Raw genomic sequence first — 21,425 nt, 5'->3', positions numbered from 1 at the left:
CATGGAGGGTGATGTGGAGACTACATGGAGGGTGATATATAGAGACTACATGGAGGGTGATGTGGAGACTACATGGAGGGTGATATATAGAGACTACATGGAGGGTGATGTGGAGACTACATGGAGGGTGATATATAGAGACTACATGGAGGGTGATATATAGAGACTACATGGAGGGTGATATATAGAGACTACATGGAGGGTGATATATAGAGACTACATGGAGGGTGATATATAGAGACTACATGGAGGGTGATGTGGAGACTACATGGAGGGTGATATATAGAGACTACATGGAGGGTGATATATAGAGACTACATGGAGGGTGATATATAGAGACTACATGGAGGGTGATGTGGAGACTACATGGAGGGTGATATATAGAGACTACATGGAGGGTGATGTAGAGACTACATGGAGGGTGATATATAGAGACTACATGGAGGGTGATATATAGAGACTACATGGAGGGTGATATATAGAGACTACATGGAGGGTGATGTAGAGACTACATGGAGGGTGATATATAGAGACTACATGGAGGGTGATATATAGAGACTACATGGAGGGTGATATAAAGAGACTACATGGAGGGTGATATATAGAGACTACATGGAGGGTGATATATAGAGACTGCATGGAGGGTGATATATAGAGACTGCATGGAGGGTGATATATAGAGACTGCATGGAGGGTGATATATAGAGACTGCATGGAGGGTGATATATAGAGACTACATGGAGGGTGATGTGGAGACTACATGGAGGGTGATATATAGAGACTGCATGGAGGGTGATATATAGAGACTGCATGGAGGGTGATATATAGAGACTACATGGAGGGTGATATATAGAGACTGCATGGAGGGTGATATATAGAGACTGCATGGAGGGTGATATATAGAGACTGCATGGAGGGTGATATATAGAGACTGCATGGAGGGTGATATATAGAGACTGCATGGAGGGTGATATATAGAGACTACATGGAGGGTGATGTGGAGACTACATGGAGGGTGATATATAGAGACTGCATGGAGGGTGATATATAGAGACTACATGGAGGGTGATGTGGAGACTACATGGAGGGTGATATATAGAGACTACATGGAGGGTGATATATAGAGACTACATGGAGGGTGATATATAGAGACTACATGGAGGGTGATATATAGAGACTACATGGAGGGTGATATATAGAGACTACATGGAGGGTGATGTGGAGACTACATGGAGGGTGATATATAGAGACTACATGGAGGGTGATGTGGAGACTACATGGAGGGTGATATATAGAGACTACATGGAGGGTGATGTGGAGACTACATGGAGGGTGATATATAGAGACTACATGGAGGGTGATATATAGAGACTACATGGAGGGTGATATATAGAGACTACATGGAGGGTGATATATAGAGACTACATGGAGGGTGATATATAGAGACTACATGGAGGGTGATATATAGAGACTACATGGAGGGTGATATATAGAGACTACATGGAGGGTGATATATAGAGACTACATGGAGGGTGATATATAGAGACTGCATGGAGGGTGATATATAGAGACTGCATGGAGGGTGATATATAGAGACTGCATGGAGGGTGATATATAGAGACTACATGGAGGGTGATGTGGAGACTACATGGAGGGTGATATATAGAGACTGCATGGAGGGTGATATATAGAGACTACATGGAGGGTGATGTGGAGACTACATGGAGGGTGATATATAGAGACTACATGGAGGGTGATATATAGAGACTGCATGGAGGGTGATATATAGAGACTACATGGAGGGTGATATATAGAGACTACATGGAGGGTGATATATAGAGACTACATGGAGGGTGATATAGAGACTACATGGAGGGTGATATATAGAGACTACATGGAGGGTGATATATAGAGACTACATGGAGGGTGATGTAGAGACTACATGGAGGGTGATGTAGAGACTACATGGAGGGTGATGTAGAGACTACATGGAGGGTGATATATAGAGACTACATGGAGGGTGATATATAGAGACTGCATGGAGGGTGATATATAGAGACTGCATGGAGGGTGATATATAGAGACTACATGGAGGGTGATGTAGAGACTACATGGAGGGTGATATATAGAGACTGCATGGAGGGTGATATATAGAGACTACATGGAGGGTGATGTAGAGACTACATGGAGGGTGATATATAGAGACTGCATGGAGGGTGATGTAGAGACTACATGGAGGGTGATGTAGAGACTACATGGAGGGTGATGTAGAGACTACATGGAGGGTGATGTAGAGACTACATGGAGGGTGATGTAGAGACTACATGGAGGGTGATGTAGAGACTACATGGAGGGTGATGTAGAGACTACATGGAGGGTGATGTAGAGACTACATGGAGGGTGATGTAGAGACTACATGGAGGGTGATATATAGAGACTACATGGAGGGTGATGTATGGAGACTACATGGAGGGTGATATGGAGACTACATGGAGGGTGATGTAGAGACTACATGGAGGGTGATATATGGAGACTACATGGAGGGTGATATGGAGACTACATGGAGGGTGATGTAGAGACTACATGGAGGGTGATGTAGAGACTACATGGAGGGTGATGTAGAGACTACATGGAGGGTGATGTAGAGACTACATGGAGGGTGATGTAGAGACTACATGGAGGGTGATATATAGAGACTACATGGAGGGTGATATATAGAGACTGCATGGAGGGTGATATATAGAGACTGCATGGAGGGTGATATATAGAGACTACATGGAGGGTGATATATAGAGACTACATGGAGGGTGATGTAGAGACTACATGGAGGGTGATGTGGAGACTACATGGAGGGTGATGTAGAGACTACATGGAGGGTGATATATAGAGACTGCATGGAGGGTGATATATAGAGACTACATGGAGGGTGATGTAGAGACTACATGGAGGGTGATATATAGAGACTACATGGAGGGTGATATATAGAGACTACATGGAGGGTGATGTAGAGACTACATGGAGGGTGATGTAGAGACTACATGGAGGGTGATATGGAGACTACAAGGAGGGTGATGTAGAGACTACATGGAGGGTGATGTGGAGACTACATGGAGGGTGATGTAGAGACTACATGGAGGGTGATGTAGAGACTACATGGAGGGTGATGTAGAGACTACATGGAGGGTGATGTAGAGACTACATGGAGGGTGATATATAGAGACTACATGGAGGGTGATATATAGAGACTACATGGAGGGTGATATATAGAGACTGCATGGAGGGTGATATATAGAGACTGCATGGAGGGTGATATATAGAGACTACATGGAGGGTGATATATAGAGACTACATGGAGGGTGATATATAGAGACTACATGGAGGGTGATATATAGAGACTACATGGAGGGTGATATATAGAGACTACATGGAGGGTGATATATAGAGACTGCATGGAGGGTGATATATAGAGACTGCATGGAGGGTGATATATAGAGACTACATGGAGGGTGATGTAGAGACTACATGGAGGGTGATATATAGAGACTGCATGGAGGGTGATATATAGAGACTACATGGAGGGTGATGTAGAGACTACATGGGGGGTGATATATAGAGACTGCATGGAGGGTGATGTAGAGACTACATGGAGGGTGATGTAGAGACTACATGGAGGGTGATGTAGAGACTACATGGAGGGTGATGTAGAGACTACATGGAGGGTGATGTAGAGACTACATGGAGGGTGATGTAGAGACTACATGGAGGGTGATGTAGAGACTACATGGAGGGTGATATGGAGACTACAAGGACGGTGATGTAGAGACTACATGGAGGGTGATATGGAGACTACATGGAGGGTGATATAGAGACTACATGGAGGGTGATGTAGAGACTACATGGAGGGTGATATATAGAGACTACATGGAGGGTGATATATAGAGACTACATGGAGGGTGATGTAGAGACTACATGGAGGGTGATGTAGAGACTACATGGAGGGTGATGTAGAGACTACATGGAGGGTGATGTAGAGACTACATGGAGGGTGATGTAGAGACTACATGGAGGGTGATGTAGAGACTACATGGAGGGTGATGTAGAGACTACATGGAGGGTGATATATAGAGACTGCATGGAGGGTGATATATAGAGACTACATGGAGGGTGATGTAGAGACTACATGGGGGGTGATATATAGAGACTGCATGGAGGGTGATGTAGAGACTACATGGAGGGTGATGTAGAGACTACATGGAGGGTGATGTAGAGACTACATGGAGGGTGATGTAGAGACTACATGGAGGGTGATGTAGAGACTACATGGAGGGTGATATGGAGACTACAAGGACGGTGATGTAGAGACTACATGGAGGGTGATATGGAGACTACATGGAGGGTGATATAGAGACTACATGGAGGGTGATGTAGAGACTACATGGAGGGTGATATATAGAGACTACATGGAGGGTGATATATAGAGACTACATGGAGGGTGATGTAGAGACTACATGGAGGGTGATGTAGAGACTACATGGAGGGTGATGTAGAGACTACATGGAGGGTGATGTAGAGACTACATGGAGGGTGATGTAGAGACTACATGGAGGGTGATGTAGAGACTACATGGAGGGTGATATATAGAGACTACATGGAGGGTGATGTGGAGACTACATGGAGGGTGATATATAGAGACTACATGGAGGGTGATATATAGAAACTACATGGAGGGTGATGTGGAGACTACATGGAGGGTGATATATAGAGACTACATGGAGGGTGATATATAGAAACTACATGGAGGGTGATGTGGAGACTACATGGAGGGTGATATAGAGACTACATGGAGGGTGATATATAGAGACTACATGGAGGGTGATATATAGAGACTACATGGAGGGTGATATATAGAGACTACTTGGAGGGTGATATATAGAGACTACATGGAGGGTGATATATAGAGACTACATGGAGGGTGATATATAGAGACTACATGGAGGGTGATATATAGAGACTACATGGAGGGTGATATATAGAGACTACATGGAGGGTGATATATAGAGACTACATGGAGGGTGATATATAGAGACTACATGGAGGGTGATATATAGAGACTACATGGAGGGTGATATATAGAGACTACATGGAGGGTGATATATAGAGACTACATGGAGGGTGATATATAGAGACTACATGGAGGGTGATGTGGAGACTACATGGAGGGTGATATATAGAGACTACATGGAGGGTGATATATAGAGACTACATGGAGGGTGATATATAGAGACTACATGGAGGGAGATATAGAGACTACATGGAGGGTGATATATAGAGACTACATGGAGGGTGATGTGGAGACTACATGGAGGGTGATGTAGAGACTACATGGAGGGTGATATATAGAGACTACATGGAGGGTGATGTGGAGACTACATGGAGGGTGATATATAGAGACTACATGGAGGGTGATATATAGAGACTACATGGAGGGTGATATATAGAGACTACATGGAGGGTGATATATAGAGACTACATGGAGGGTGATATATAGAGACTACATGGAGGGTGATATATAGAGACTACATGGAGGGTGATATATAGAGACTACATGGAGGGTGATGTAGAGACTACATGGGGGGTGATATATAGAGACTGCATGGAGGGTGATGTAGAGACTACATGGAGGGTGATGTAGAGACTACATGGAGGGTGATGTAGAGACTACATGGAGGGTGATGTAGAGACTACATGGAGGGTGATATGGAGACTACAAGGACGGTGATGTAGAGACTACATGGAGGGTGATATGGAGACTACATGGAGGGTGATATAGAGACTACATGGAGGGTGATGTAGAGACTACATGGAGGGTGATATATAGAGACTACATGGAGGGTGATATATAGAGACTACATGGAGGGTGATGTAGAGACTACATGGAGGGTGATGTAGAGACTACATGGAGGGTGATGTAGAGACTACATGGAGGGTGATGTAGAGACTACATGGAGGGTGATGTAGAGACTACATGGAGGGTGATGTAGAGACTACATGGAGGGTGATATATAGAGACTACATGGAGGGTGATGTGGAGACTACATGGAGGGTGATATATAGAGACTACATGGAGGGTGATATATAGAAACTACATGGAGGGTGATGTGGAGACTACATGGAGGGTGATATATAGAGACTACATGGAGGGTGATGTATAGAAACTACATGGAGGGTGATGTGGAGACTACATGGAGGGTGATATAGAGACTACATGGAGGGTGATATATAGAGACTACATGGAGGGTGATATATAGAGACTACATGGAGGGTGATATATAGAGACTACTTGGAGGGTGATATATAGAGACTACATGGAGGGTGATATATAGAGACTACATGGAGGGTGATATATAGAGACTACATGGAGGGTGATATATAGAGACTACATGGAGGGTGATATATAGAGACTACATGGAGGGTGATATATAGAGACTACATGGAGGGTGATATATAGAGACTACATGGAGGGTGATATATAGAGACTACATGGAGGGTGATATATAGAGACTACATGGAGGGTGATATATAGAGACTACATGGAGGGTGATGTGGAGACTACATGGAGGGTGATATATAGAGACTACATGGAGGGTGATATATAGAGACTACATGGAGGGTGATATATAGAGACTACATGGAGGGTGATATATAGAGACTACATGGAGGGTGATGTGGAGACTACATGGAGGGTGATATATAGAGACTACATGGAGGGTGATATATAGAGACTACATGGAGGGAGATATAGAGACTACATGGAGGGTGATATATAGAGACTACATGGAGGGTGATGTGGAGACTACATGGAGGGTGATGTAGAGACTACATGGAGGGTGATATATAGAGACTACATGGAGGGTGATGTGGAGACTACATGGAGGGTGATATATAGAGACTACATGGAGGGTGATATATAGAGACTACATGGAGGGTGATATATAGAGACTACATGGAGGGTGATATATAGAGACTACATGGAGGGTGATATATAGAGACTACATGGAGGGTGATATATAGAGACTACATGGAGGGTGATATATAGAGACTACATGGAGGGTGATATATAGAGACTACATGGAGGGTGATATATAGAGACTACATGGAGGGTGATATATAGAGACTACATGGAGGGTGATATATAGAGACTACATGGAGGGTGATGTAGAGACTACATGGAGGGTGATGTGGAGACTACATGGAGGGTGATATATGGAGACTACATGGAGGGTGATATATGGAGACTACATGGAGGGTGATGTGGAGACTACATGGAGGGTGATATATAGAGACTACATGGAGGGTGATATATAGAGACTACATGGAGGGTGATATATAGAGACTACATGGAGGGTGATATATAGAGACTACATGGAGGGTGATATATAGAGACTACATGGAGGGTGATATATAGAGACTACATGGAGGGTGATGTGGAGACTACATGGAGGGTGATATATAGAGACTACATGGAGGGTGATGTGGAGACTACATGGAGGGTGATATATAGAGACTACATGGAGGGTGATGTGGAGACTACATGGAGGGTGATATAGAGACTACATGGAGGGTGATATATAGAGACTACATGGAGGGTGATATATAGAGACTACATGGAGGGTGATATATAGAGACTACATGGAGGGTGATATATAGAGACTACATGGAGGGTGATATATAGAGACTGCATGGAGGGTGATATATAGAGACTGCATGGAGGGTGATATATAGAGACTGCATGGAGGGTGATATATAGAGACTGCATGGAGGGTGATATATAGAGACTGCATGGAGGGTGATATATAGAGACTACATGGAGGGTGATGTGGAGACTACATGGAGGGTGATATATAGAGACTGCATGGAGGGTGATATATAGAGACTACATGGAGGGTGATGTGGAGACTACATGGAGGGTGATATATAGAGACTACATGGAGGGTGATATATAGAGACTGCATGGAGGGTGATATATAGAGACTACATGGAGGGTGATATATAGAGACTACATGGAGGGTGATATATAGAGACTACATGGAGGGTGATATAGAGACTACATGGAGGGTGATATATAGAGACTACATGGAGGGTGATATATAGAGACTACATGGAGGGTGATGTAGAGACTACATGGAGGGTGATGTAGAGACTACATGGAGGGTGATGTAGAGACTACATGGAGGGTGATATATAGAGACTACATGGAGGGTGATATGTAGAGACTGCATGGAGGGTGATATGTAGAGACTGCATGGAGGGTGATATATAGAGACTACATGGAGGGTGATGTAGAGACTACATGGAGGGTGATATATAGAGACTGCATGGAGGGTGATATATAGAGACTACATGGAGGGTGATGTAGAGACTACATGGAGGGTGATATATAGAGACTGCATGGAGGGTGATGTAGAGACTACATGGAGGGTGATGTAGAGACTACATGGAGGGTGATGTAGAGACTACATGGAGGGTGATGTAGAGACTACATGGAGGGTGATATGGAGACTACAAGGAGGGTGATGTAGAGACTACATGGAGGGTGATATGGAGACTACATGGAGGGTGATATAGAGACTACATGGAGGGTGATGTAGAGACTACATGGAGGGTGATATATAGAGACTACATGGAGGGTGATATATAGAGACTACATGGAGGGTGATATATAGAGACTACATGGAGGGTGATGTAGAGACTACATGGAGGGTGATGTAGAGACTACATGGAGGGTGATGTAGAGACTACATGGAGGGTGATATATAGAGACTACATGGAGGGTGATGTAGAGACTACAAGGAGGGTGATGTAGAGACTACATGGAGGGTGATATGGAGACTACATGGAGGGTGATGTAGAGACTACATGGAGGGTGATGTAGAGACTACATGGAGGGTGATGTAGAGACTACATGGAGGGTGATGTAGAGACTACATGGAGGGTGATGTAGAGACTACATGGAGGGTGATGTAGAGACTACATGGAGGGTGATGTAGAGACTACATGGAGGGTGATATGGAGTCTACATGGGGGGGGGGGTACAGAAAAGGGTCTTCAAACTGTTAGCAGAAGGTTGGAAGAACAGAATTGTCTGCAATGTCTTTGTATGAGGCTCCCAGGAATGATATATTGTAATGTGGGGTTCACATATATGGGGATCGGTTTTGGTGAAGAGGTTTCTATTCAGCAGTTCAGGTGAAAATTTGACACTAAAATCTGAACTGCAACACAACCGACCTCCATTCAGGGGCGGATCCAGGGGGGGGGGCAACAGGGCAATTGCACCCCCCGAGAAAATATTGCTGACTCTGAGGCTTAGCGCGCCCCGAGAATGTCCTACGGTCGGGACAACTCACAGCCATTCTCAGCATTAGGAATTACAGCACACACTCGGAACTGCTCTCTCCGCCCCCTGTACCTCCCCCAGCAGCTTTCCAGCCTCTCTCCTGCAGGCTTCTGCTTGAGTGGGAGGGAAGGGGATGTGCCTGACCCCCGAGACCGCGCCCGCCTGGAAGAGGGAGGTGTGAGCAGCTAAGCAGAGGGAGCCTAGTGACTGAACTTCCTGGAGGTGAGCTCAGCTAGCAGTATATCCTGGATTGGTTTACAGGCACCTCTATGGTAAGTCTGCTGAGTTATTGCAGCTTAGCATAGAGGAGCTGTTAGCTGACAAATGGGACTGCATCTTTTCATGTGGCACAGTGAGAAATTGGGCTCAATAAAGCATTGTGACTGCCCCCTGCTGTGTGCCCTCCTGATCCCCCCCAGTGTGTGCCCTTCTGATCCCCCAGTGTGTGCCCTTCTGATCCCCCCAGTGTGTGCCCTTCTGATCCCCCAGTGTGTGCCCTCCTGATCCCCCCCAGTGTGTGCCCTTCTGATCCCCCAGTGTGTGCCCTCCTGATCCCCCCCAGTGTGTGCCCTTCTGATCCCCCCAGTGTGTGCCCTTCTGATCCCCCCAGTGTGTGCCCTTCTGATCCCCCCAGTGTGTGCCCTTCTGATCCCCCCAGTGTGTGCCCTTCTGATCCCCCCAGTGTGTGCCCTTCTGATCCCCCAGTGTGTGCCCTTCTGATCCCCCAGTGTGTGCCCTTCTGATCCCCCAGTGTGTGCCCTTCTGATCCCCCAGTGTGTGCCCTCCTGATCCCCCCCAGTGTGTGCCCTCCTGATCCCCCCCAGTGTGTGCCCTCCTGATCCCCCAGTGTGTGCCCTTCTGATCCCCCAGTGTGTGCCCTCCTGATCCCCCCCAGTGTGTGCCCTTCTGATCCCCCCAGTGTGTGCCCTTCTGATCCCCCCAGTGTGTGCCCTTCTGATCCCCCAGTGTGTGCCCTTCTGATCCCCCCAGTGTGTGCCCTTCTGATCCCCCCAGTGTGTGCCCTTCTGATCCCCCCAGTGTGTGCCCTTCTGATCCCCCCAGTGTGTGCCCTTCTGATCCCCCCGTGTGTGCCCTCCTGATCCCCCCCAGTGTGTGCCCTCCTGATCCCCCCCAGTGTGTGCCCTTCTGATCCCCCCAGTGTGTGCCCTTCTGATCCCCCCAGTGTGTGCCCTTCTGATCCCCCCAGTGTGTGCCCTTCTGATCCCCCCAGTGTGTGCCCTCCTGATCCCCCCCCAGTGTGTGCCCTCCTGATCCCCCCCCAGTGTGTGCCCTCCTGATCCCCCCCAGTGTGTGCCCTCCTGATCCCCCCCAGTGTGTGCCCTCCTGATCCCCCCCAGTGTGTGCCCTCCTGATCCCCCCCAGTGTGTGCCCTCCTGATCCCCCCCAGTGTGTGCCCTCCTGATCCCCCTCAGTGTGTGCCCTCCTGATCCCCCTCAGTGTGTGCCCTCCTGATCCACCCCCAGTGTGTGCCCTCCTGATCCCCCCCGTGTGTGCCCTTCTGATCCCCCCAGTGTGTGCCCTCCTGACCCCCCCAGTGTGTGCCCTCCTGATCCCCCCAGTGTGTGCCCTCCTGACCCCCCCAGTGTGTGCCCTCCTGACCCCCCCAGTGTGTGCCCTCCTGACCCCCCCAGTGTGTGCCCTCCTGACCCCCCCAGTGTGTGCCCTCCTGACCCCCCCAGTGTGTGCCCTCCTGACCCCCCCAGTGTGTGCCCTCCTGACCCCCCCCAGTGTGTGCCCTCCTGACCCCCCCCAGTGTGTGCCCTCCTGACCCCCCCCAGTGTGTGCCCTCCTGACCCCCCCAGTGTGTGCCCTCCTGACCCCCCCAGTGTGTGCCCTCCTGACCCCCCCAGTGTGTGCCCTCCTGATCCCCCAGTGTGTGCCCTCCTGACTCCCTCAGTGTGTGCCCTTCTGGCCCTCCCCCTCCCCCACAGTGTGCCCTTCCAACCCCTCCCCCAGTGTATGCCCTCCTGATCTCCCTGGTGTGTGCTCTCCTGACCTCCCTTTTGTGTGCCCTCCTGACCCCGTACTGTGCTCTCTTGACCTCCCTGGTGTGTGCCCTACTGACCCCATACTGTGTTGTCCTGACCTCCCGCCGGTGTGTGCCCTCCTGACCCTGTACTCTGACCTCCCTTGTGTGTGCCATCCTGACCTTGCTGTTGTGTGCTCTCCTGACCCCCCCCCAGTTCTGTAAGCAACACCTTATTTTCTGGCAGTGCCCCTCCCGAGACTAGACTCTGGATCCGCCCCTGCCCCCATTATTTATATATATATATATATATATATATATATATAAATATATATATATATATATATATATATATATATATATATATATATATATATATATATATATATATATGATCCGGCTCCATTGAAAGCTGGTCTGCTTCACATGTGAATGGAATTGGATGCGGTTCAGAATTCATGTGATTTGCATAGATGTGATCGGAGGCTGTGGGGTGTCCACCTTCTTCTTCTATGTATAGAAGTCTGTGATGGTCAGGAGGCCACAGAATGTAGATGAGAAATTTATTTCCTTTTCTGCTGAATCCGAACCTTTGTGTGACCTTCCAGTGATCGAATCCCATCCTGATAACGCTCTGGAGGATCTGAGATTGGATCAACCGTTCTCTGAACTCCGGGAACATCTGCAGCTCTATGACCTCGATCACATGGACAGAAAGGTGTGTTCTCTATGGATACATTGTATGTGTGATATGACATGTATGTTCTCTATGGATACATTGTATGTGTGATATGACATGTATGTTCTCTGTGGATACATTGTATGTGTGATATGACATGTGTGTTCTCTATGGATTCATTGTATGTGTGATGTGACATGCGTGTTCTCTGTGGATACATTGTATGTGTGATATGACATGTGTGTTCTCTGTGGATACATTGTATGTGTGATATGACATGTGTGTTCTCTATGGATTCATTGTATGTGTGATGTGACATGCGTGTTCTCTATGGATACATTGTATGTGTGATGTGACATGCGTGTTCTCTATGGATTCATTGTATGTGTGATGTGACATGCGTGTTCTCTATGGATTCATTGTATGTGTGATGTGACATGTGTGTTCTCTATGGATACATTGTATGTGTGATGTGACATGCGTGTTCTCTATGGATACATTGTATGTGTGATGTGACATGCGTGTTCTCTATGGATTCATTGTATGTGTGATATGACATGCGTGTTCTCTATGGATTCATTGTATGTGTGATATGACATGCGTGTTCTCTATGGATTCATTGTATGTGTGATATGACATGCGTGTTCTCTATGGATTCATTGTATGTGTGATGTGACATGCGTGTTCTCTATGGATTCATTGTATGTGTGATGTGACATGTGTGTTCTCTATGGATACATTGTATGTGTGATGTGACATGCGTGTTCTCTATGGATACATTGTATGTGTGATGTGACATGCGTGTTCTCTATGGATTCATTGTATGTGTGATGTGACATGCGTGTTCTCTATGGATACATTGTATGTGTGATGTGACATGCGTGTTCTCTATGGATACATTGTATGTGTGATGTGACATGCGTGTTCTCTATGGATTCATTGTATGTGTGATATGACATGCGTGTTCTCTATGGGGTTGATTTACTAAAATTGGTGCAGCTCTGCAAGCTTTGACAATAAAACCTGGAAGCTGATTGGTTTCTCTGCAGAGCTGCCCCAGATTTTGCGCTCTCCAGTTTTAGTAAATAACCCCCCATATAGTTCTCTACAACGCCTATTTCTGGGATAACAAGTAGTTATTACATATAAGAATCTGCCCCTCGGGGGGCTTCTCTATGAGGTTGTTGGATACTCCTCGGAATTCTCTGCCCTGCACCATGTATACTGTCATAATGTACACACAATGGGGGATGGATTGATGCTGATTTGGTTGTTTTATGCTGAAGATTCCTTTTTCTGTTTTTGTAAATTTTGCTAAAAAAAAACATAATATTTTTTTTATGATTAAAGAAAACCCCAAATCTGTTCCTGGAGTATCCTGTCACCCCTGAATTACAGTCGCCCCTTTCTCTGATCTTGTGATTGCAGTTTTATGTGGAGGATTCTCAATGATTTCTCTGTGTTTAGGATCATTCGCACACGCCGTGGATTGTCATCGTCGCCAAGTTTTTGGAGAAATGGCGCAGAGAGGTTTGTATGAGTGTGATGGGTGACGGAGTGTTTCTGTCTGGAATCTTCTCTGATGCGATTTTCTTTGTGTAGAACGCGGGACAAATCCCCAAATCATACAAAGATAAGGAAGCTTTCCGGGATCTGATCAGACAAGGTAAGTCCTTTATAATGAAGAATCCAGAAGATTCTATGGAATCGGCCATTACTGTGCAGAGCACAATTCACATTCTAGTGGATGTTCTGATTGAGGCTCAATTCCCACTGGTGCGATGCGGGTACCACAGCGATTCCTGTGCCGGTTCCCACTGGTGCGATGCGGGTACCACAGCGATTCCTGTGCGGGTTCCCGCTGGTGTGATGCGGGTACCACAGCGATTCCTGTGCGGGTTCCCGCTGGTGCGATGCGGGTACCACAACGATTCCTGTGCGGGTTCCCGCTGGTGTGATGCGGATACCACAGCGATTCCTGTGCGGGTTCCCGCTGGTGCGATGCGGATACCACAGCGATTCCTGTGCGGGTTCCCACTGGTGCGATGCGGGTACCACAGCGATTCCTGTGCGGGTTCCCACTGGTGCGATGCGGATACCACAGCGATTCCTGTGCGGGTTCCCGCTGGTGCGATGCGGGTACCACAGCGATTCCTGTGCGGGTTCACGCTGGTGCGATGCGGGTACCACAGCGATTCCTGTGCGGGTTCCCGCTGGTGCGATACGGGTACCACAGCGATTCCTGTGCGGGTTCCCACTGGTGTGATGCGGATACCACAGCGATTCCTGTGCGGGTTCCCACTGGTGTGATGCGGATACCACAGCGATTCCTGTGCGGGTTCCCACTGGTGCGATACGGGTACCACAGCGATTCCTGTGCGGGTTCCCACTGGTGTGATGCGGGTACCACAGCGATTCCTGTGCGGGTTCCCACTGGTGTGATGCGGGTACCACAGCGATTCCTGTGCAGGTTCCCACTGGTGTGATGCGGGTACCACAGCGATTCCTGTGCGGGTTCCCGCTGGTGCGATACGGGTACCACAGCGATTCCTGTGCGGGTTCCCGCTGGTGCGATACGGGTACCACAGCGATTCCTGTGCGGGTTCCCACATCTGACTCGCTCTGAGTTCACACTGCCCTCTGCAAATTGCTGAGGCTGTCAGTATAATGTTAATGACGCCCCCAAATCGGTTCAAAAAACGCAGTGCGAACTGTGAAACCGCATCGCTCTGAACACCCAATGCGATCCGATTCCAGTGCGGACCAAACAAAAGGGTCCTGCGCCAACTGTATGGCTGAATTCGCATCGAAGAGACATGAGATGGTATGTGTACAGCAATGTGGTGCAAATCACATGCGATGTCTGGAATCGCACCGGTGAGAACCCAGCCTTAAGGATAAATTCACCTTTTGGAACATGTTACACGTTCAGGGTGGACCACATAACATGTTCCAGCTCCGGAGTAATGACAGGTTCCTCAAATTGGGACCACAACCAGTATTTTAATAAAAATGTACAAATTTATTAAACATTGATAACGATCAATGATATCAGAGTGGAAATAAAAGCAACAAACTCATATATTGGGAACAGAGATGGAAACGGCTGAAATGAAAGCCCAAAACCTGTCAGACAGGCGGAACGACCAACGCGTTTCGAAAAAATGAAATGCAGATCTCCTTCAGGGACAAAAGGCTTACGAGTTCCAAATCTGTAGCTTCAATCTATGATAACAAAATGCATATCATCAGAGGTATATATGGATCCAAAGATATACAGCATCTAACATTTCAGATGTGAACAGTATACATACATATTATATCAAAAACAATGAAATCACAGCTCAGCATACCGACCCCAAATGTTGAAGCTCCACCCATACAGAGAGAGATCATAACTCAATAATGAAAATAGAGAGATGTCCGTCAGAGCCGCCGCCCACAGACCTCAAACCAGGAAGATAACGACAGCCAGCGATCCCCAAGTAGTCCCACTGCAGAGATTGTAAATCGATAAATCCACCAATTAGTTCAGATATAATAAACATGAACTATTGGCACAAAAAAGTGTTCATAAAATGAATGAACAGGAACTACATATAAAGCGTCCAAAAAATCACCATATCTACATTGGCAGTGACTCTAAAGGAGATGTATGGTCGTTATTCCCCATACACACGGATCAGGTCAGGATCCAATCCTCCGAACCATCACAGGCTATAAATTAGTCCATGGATCTACCTGATGGCTGGAGAACTATTGATCTAAAGGTAGCCACAGAGAGAGACATACAGAATATAACTCGTGGCGCTGTTATACTTGCGGTAGAGTAACCCTCAAGGTGAATAAAATAGAGTAGGGAGCCCCATCATCCAAACCGCATGATAAGCTTACCTTATACCTTGGATGGAATGGTGTGGCTGTTTGTATCTGCCAGGTGGAACAGGGGCTAATAGAAGCACAGAGCACTATAGATATATATATAATAGGGGATTGCAGACAGCTGGGTCAGTAATCCTGACCAGCATAGTGTCTGTAGTAGCAAAGCATCCACCCCAGGTGTGCCATGCTGGCATGTTTTGCCAGCTGCAAAACCCCACTGATCCCCCTGATCTCTCCGCAGATCCCCCTGATCTCTCCGCAGATCCCCCTGATCTCTCCGCAGATCCCCCTGATCTCTCTGCAGATCCCCCTGATCTCTCTGCTGATCTCTCTGCAGATCCCCCTGATCTCTCTGCAGATCCCCCTGATCTCTCTGCAGATCCCCCTGATCTCTCTGCAGATCCCCCTGATCTCTCTGCTGATCTCTCCGCAGATCCCCCTGATCTCTCCGCAGATCCCCCTGATCTCTCTGCAGATCCCCCTGATCTCTCCGCTGATCTCTCCGCAGATCCCCCTGATCTCTCCGCAGATCCCCCTGATCTCTCCGCTGATTTCTCCGCAGATCCCTCTGATCTCTCCACAGATCCCCCTGATCTCTCCGCTGATCCCCCTGATCTCTCCGCAGATCCCCCTGATCTCTCTGCAGATCCCCCTGATCTCTCTGCAGATCCCCCTGATCTCTCTGCAGATCCCCCTGATCTCTCTGCAGATCCCCCTGATCTCTCTGCAGATCCCCCTGATCTCTCTGCAGATCCCCCTGATCTCTCTGCAGATCCCCCTGATCTCTCCGCTGATCTCTCCGCAGATCCCCCTGATCTCTCCGCAGATCCCCCTGATCTCTCCGCAGATCCCCCTGATCTCTCCGCTGATCTCTCCGCAGATCCCTCTGATCTCTCCGCTGATCCCCCTGATCTCTCCGCTGATCCCCCTGATCTCTCCGCTGATCCCCCTGATCTCTCCCTGATCTCTCTGCAGATCCCGCTGATCTCTCTGCAGATCCCGCTGATCTCTCTGCAGATCCCGCTGATCTCTCTGCAGATCCCCCTGATCTCTCTGCAGATCCCCCTGATCTCTCTGCAGATCCCCCTGATCTCTCTGCAGATCCCCCTGATCTCTCTGCAGATCCCCCTGATCTCTCTGCAGATCCCCCTGATCTCTCTGCAGATCCCCCTGATCTCTCTGCAGATCCCCCTGATCTCTCTGCAGATCCCCCTGATCTCTCTGCAGATCCCCCTGATCTCTCTGCAGATCCCCCTGATCTCTCCGCTGATCTCTCCGCAGATCCCCCTGATCTCTCCGCAGATCCTCCTGATCTCTCCACTGATCCCCCTGATCTCTCTGCTGATCTCTCCGCAGATCCCCCTGATCTCTCCGCAGATCCCCCTGATCTCTCCTCTGATCTCTCCGCAGATCCCCCTGATCTCTCCGCAGATCCCCCTGATCTTTCCGCAGATCCCCCTGATCTTTCCGCAGATCCCCCTGATCTTTCCGCAGATCCCCTGATCTCTCCGCAGATCCCCCTGATCTCTCCCTGATCTCTCTGCAGATCCCGCTGATCTCTCTGCAGATCCCCCTGATCTCTCCGCAGATCCCCCTGATCTCTCCGCAGATCCCCCTGATCTCTCCGCAGATCCTCCTGATCTCTCCGCAGATCCTCCTGATCTCTCCACTGATCCCCCTGATCTCTCCTCTGATCTCTCTGCAGATCCCCCTGATCTCTCCGCAGATCCCCCTGATCTCTCCGCAGATCCCCCTGATCTCTCCGCAGATCCCCTGATCTCTCCGCAGATCCCCCTGATCTCTCCGCAGATCCCGCTGATCTCTCTGCAGATCCCGCTGATCTCTCTGCAGATCCCGCTGATCTCTCCCTGATCTCTCCGCAGATCCCCCTGATCTCTCCCTGATCTCTCTGCAGATCCCCCTGATCTCTCTGCAGATCCCCCTGATCTCTCTGCAGATCCCCCTGATCTCTCCCTGATCTCTCTGCAGATCCCCCTGATCTCTCTGCAGATCCCCCTGATCTCTCTGCAGATCCCCCTGATCTCTCTGCAGATCCCCCTGATCTCTCTGCAGATCCCCCTGATCTCTCTGCAGATCCCCCTGATCTCTCTGCAGATCCCCCTGATCTCTCTGCAGATCCCCCTGATCTCTCTGCAGATCCCCCTGATCTCTCCGCTGATCTCTCCGCAGATCCCCCTGATCTCTCCGCAGATCCTCCTGATCTCTCCACTGATCCCCCTGATCTCTGTGCTGATCTCTCCGCAGATCCCCCTGATCTCTCCGCAGATCCCCCTGATCTCTCCTCTGATCTCTCCGCAGATCCCCCTGATCTCTCCGCAGATCCCCCTGATCTTTCCGCAGATCCCCCTGATCTTTCCGCAGATCCCCCTGATCTTTCCGCAGATCCCCCTGATCTTTCCGCAGATCCCCCTGATCTTTCCGCAGATCCCCCTGATCTTTCCGCAGATCCCCCTGATCTTTCTGCAGATCCCCTGATCTCTCCGCAGATCCCCCTGATCTCTCCGCAGATCCCCCTGATCTCTCCCTGATCTCTCTGCAGATCCCGCTGATCTCTCCGCAGATCCCCCTGATCTCTCCGCAGATCCCCCTGATCTCTCCGCAGATCCCCCTGATCTCTCCGCAGATCCCCCTGATCTCTCCGCAGATCCCCCTGATCTCTCCGCAGATCCCCCTGATCTCTCCGCAGATCCCCCTGATCTCTCCGCAGATCCCCCTGATCTCTCCGCAGATCCCGCTGATCTCTCCGCAGATCCCCCTGATCTCTCCGCAGATCCCCCTGATCTCTCCGCAGATCCCCCTGATCTCTCCGCAGATCCCCCTGATCTCTCCGCAGATCCCCCTGATCTCTCCCTGATCTCTCTGCAGATCCCCCTGATCTCTCTGCAGATCCCGCTGATCTCTCTGCAGATCCCGCTGATCTCTCTGCAGATTCCGCTGATCTCTCTGCAGATCCCGCTGATCTCTCTGCAAATCCCCCTGATCTCTCCACAGATCCCCCTGATCTCTCCGCTGATCTCTCTGCAGATCCCCCTGATCTCTCTGCAGATCCCCCTGATCTCTCTGCAGATCCCCCTGATCTCTCTGCAGATCCCCCTGATCTCTCTGCAGATCCCCCTGATCTCTCCACAGATCCCCCTTATCTCTCCGCTGATCTCTCCGCAGATCCCCCTGATCTCTCCGCAGATCCTCCGGATCTCTCCGCTGATCCCCCGGATCTCTCCGCTGATCTCTACGCAGATCCCCCTGATCTCTCCCTGATCTCTCTGCAGATCCCGCTGATCTCTCTGCAGATCCTGCTGATCTCTCTGCAGATCCCCTGATCTCTCTGCAGATCCCCTGATCTCTCTGCAGATCCCCTGATCTCTCTGCAGATCCCCCTGATCTCTCTGCAGATCCCCCTGATCTCTCCACAGATCCCCCTTATCTCTCCGCTGATCTCTCCGCAGATCCCCCTGATCTCTCCGCAGATCCCCCGGATCTCTCCGCTGATCCCCCGGATCTCTCCGCTGATCTCTACGCAAATCCCCCTGATCTCTCCCTGATCTCTCTGCAGATCCCGCTGATCTCTCTGCAGATCCTGCTGATCTCTCTGCAGATCCCCTGATCTCTCTGCAGATCCCCCTGATCTCTCTGCAGATCCCCCTGATCTCTCTGCAGATCCCCCTGATCTCTCCGCAGATCCCCCTGATCTCTCCGCAGATCCTCCTGATCTCTCCGCAGATCCTCCTGACCTCTCCACTGATCCCCCTGATCTCTCCGCTGATCCTCCTGATCTCTCTGCTGATCTCTCCGCAGATCCCCCTGATCTCTCCGCAGATCCCCCTGATCTCTCCGCAGATCCCCCTGATCTCTCCGCAGATCCCCCTGATCTCTCCGCTGATCCCCCGGATCTCTCCGCTGATCTCTACGCAGATCCCCCTGATCTCTCCCTGATCTCTCTGCAGATCCCGCTGATCTCTCTGCAGATCCCCTGATCTCTCTGCAGATCCCCTGATCTCTCTGCAGATCCCCCTGATCTCTCCGCAGATCCCCCTGATCTCTCCGCAGATCCCCCTGATCTCTCTGCAGATCCTCCTGATCTCTCTGCAGATCCTCCTGATCTCTCCACTGATCCCCCTGATCTCTCCGCAGATCCCCCTGATCTCTCCTCTGATCTCTCCGCAGATCCCCCTGATCTCTCCTCTGATCTCTCCGCAGATCCCCCTGATCTCTCCGCAGATCCCCCTGATCTCTCCGCAGATCCCCCTGATCTCTCCGCAGATCCTCCTGATCTCTCCACTGATCTCTCTGCTGATCTCTCCGCAGATCCCCCTGATCTCTCCTCTGATCTCTCCGCAGATCCCCCTGATCTCTCCGCAGATCCCCCTGATCTCTCCGCAGATCCCCCTGATCTCTCCGCAGATCCCCCTGATCTCTCCGCAGATCCCCCTGATCTCTCCGCAGATCCCCCTGTTCTCTCCGCAGATCCCCCTGTTCTCTCCGCAGATCCCGCTGATCTCTCCGCAGATCCCGCTGATCTCTCCGCAGATCCCGCTGATCTCTCCGCAGATCCCGCTGATCTCTCTGCAGATCCCGCTGATCTCTCTGCAGATCCCGCTGATCTCTCTGCAGATCCCGCTGATCTCTCCGCAGATCCCCCTGATCTCTCCGCAGATCCCCCTGATCTCTCCGCAGATCCCCCTGATCTCCGCAGATCCCCCTGATCTCTCTGCAGATCCCCCTGATCTCTCTGCAGATCCCCCTGATCTCTCTGCAGATCCCCCTGATCTCTCCGCAGATCCCCCTGATCTCTCCGCAGATCCCCCTGATCTCCGCAGATCCCCCTGATCTCTCCCTGATCTCTCTGCAGATCCCCCTGATCTCTCTGCAGATCCCGCTGATCTCTCTGCAGATCTCGCTGATCTCTCCGCAGATCCCCCTGATCTCTCTGCAGATCCCCCTGATCTCTCCGCAGATCCCCCTGATCTCTCCGCAGATCCCCCTGATCTCTCCGCAGATCCCCCGGATCTCTCCGCAGATCCCCCGGATCTCTCCGCTGATCTCTCCGCAGATCCCCCTGATCTCTCCACTGATCCCCCTGATCTCTCCGCTGATCCTCCCGATCTCTCTGCTGATCTCTCCGCAGATCCCCCTGATCTCTCCGCAGATCCCCCTGATCTCTCCGCAGATCCCCCTGATCTCTCCGCAGATCCCGCTGATCTCTCCGCAGATCCCGCTGATCTCTCCGCAGATCCCGCTGATCTCTCCGCAGATCCCCCTGATCTCTCCACAGATCCTCCTGATCTCTCCGCTGATCCTCCTGACCTCTCCGCTGATCTCTCCGCAGATCCCCCTGATCTCTCCGCAGATCCCCCTGATCTCTCCGCAGATCCCCCTGATCTCTCCGCAGATCCCCCTGATCTCTCCGCAGATCCCCCTGATCTCTCCGCAGATCCCCCTGATCTCTCCGCAGATCCCCC

At 49.9% G+C, this 21,425-nt stretch overlaps 1 protein-coding gene across 1 annotated transcript in view; it reads left to right on the top strand.

Moving 5' to 3' along the window:
- Positions 1-21,425, top strand: part of NAE1 (NEDD8 activating enzyme E1 subunit 1) — a gene marked incomplete at its 5' end in the record, with an annotated part of 68,453 nt that overhangs the window by 28,678 nt on the left and 18,350 nt on the right. The window contains 3 exon segments of the mRNA XM_073605982.1: positions 11,993-12,102; positions 13,531-13,593; positions 13,666-13,729. Coding sequence (XP_073462083.1) covers positions 11,993-12,102; positions 13,531-13,593; positions 13,666-13,729 — 237 coding nt within the window.

Source organism: Aquarana catesbeiana, linkage group LG11, assembly GCF_042186555.1.
Source record: "Aquarana catesbeiana isolate 2022-GZ linkage group LG11, ASM4218655v1, whole genome shotgun sequence".
NCBI classification, from domain to species: Eukaryota; Metazoa; Chordata; class Amphibia; order Anura; family Ranidae; genus Aquarana; species Aquarana catesbeiana.
Note: the sequence above shows the minus strand (reverse complement) of the source record. Positions and strands in the feature narration are given on the sequence as shown.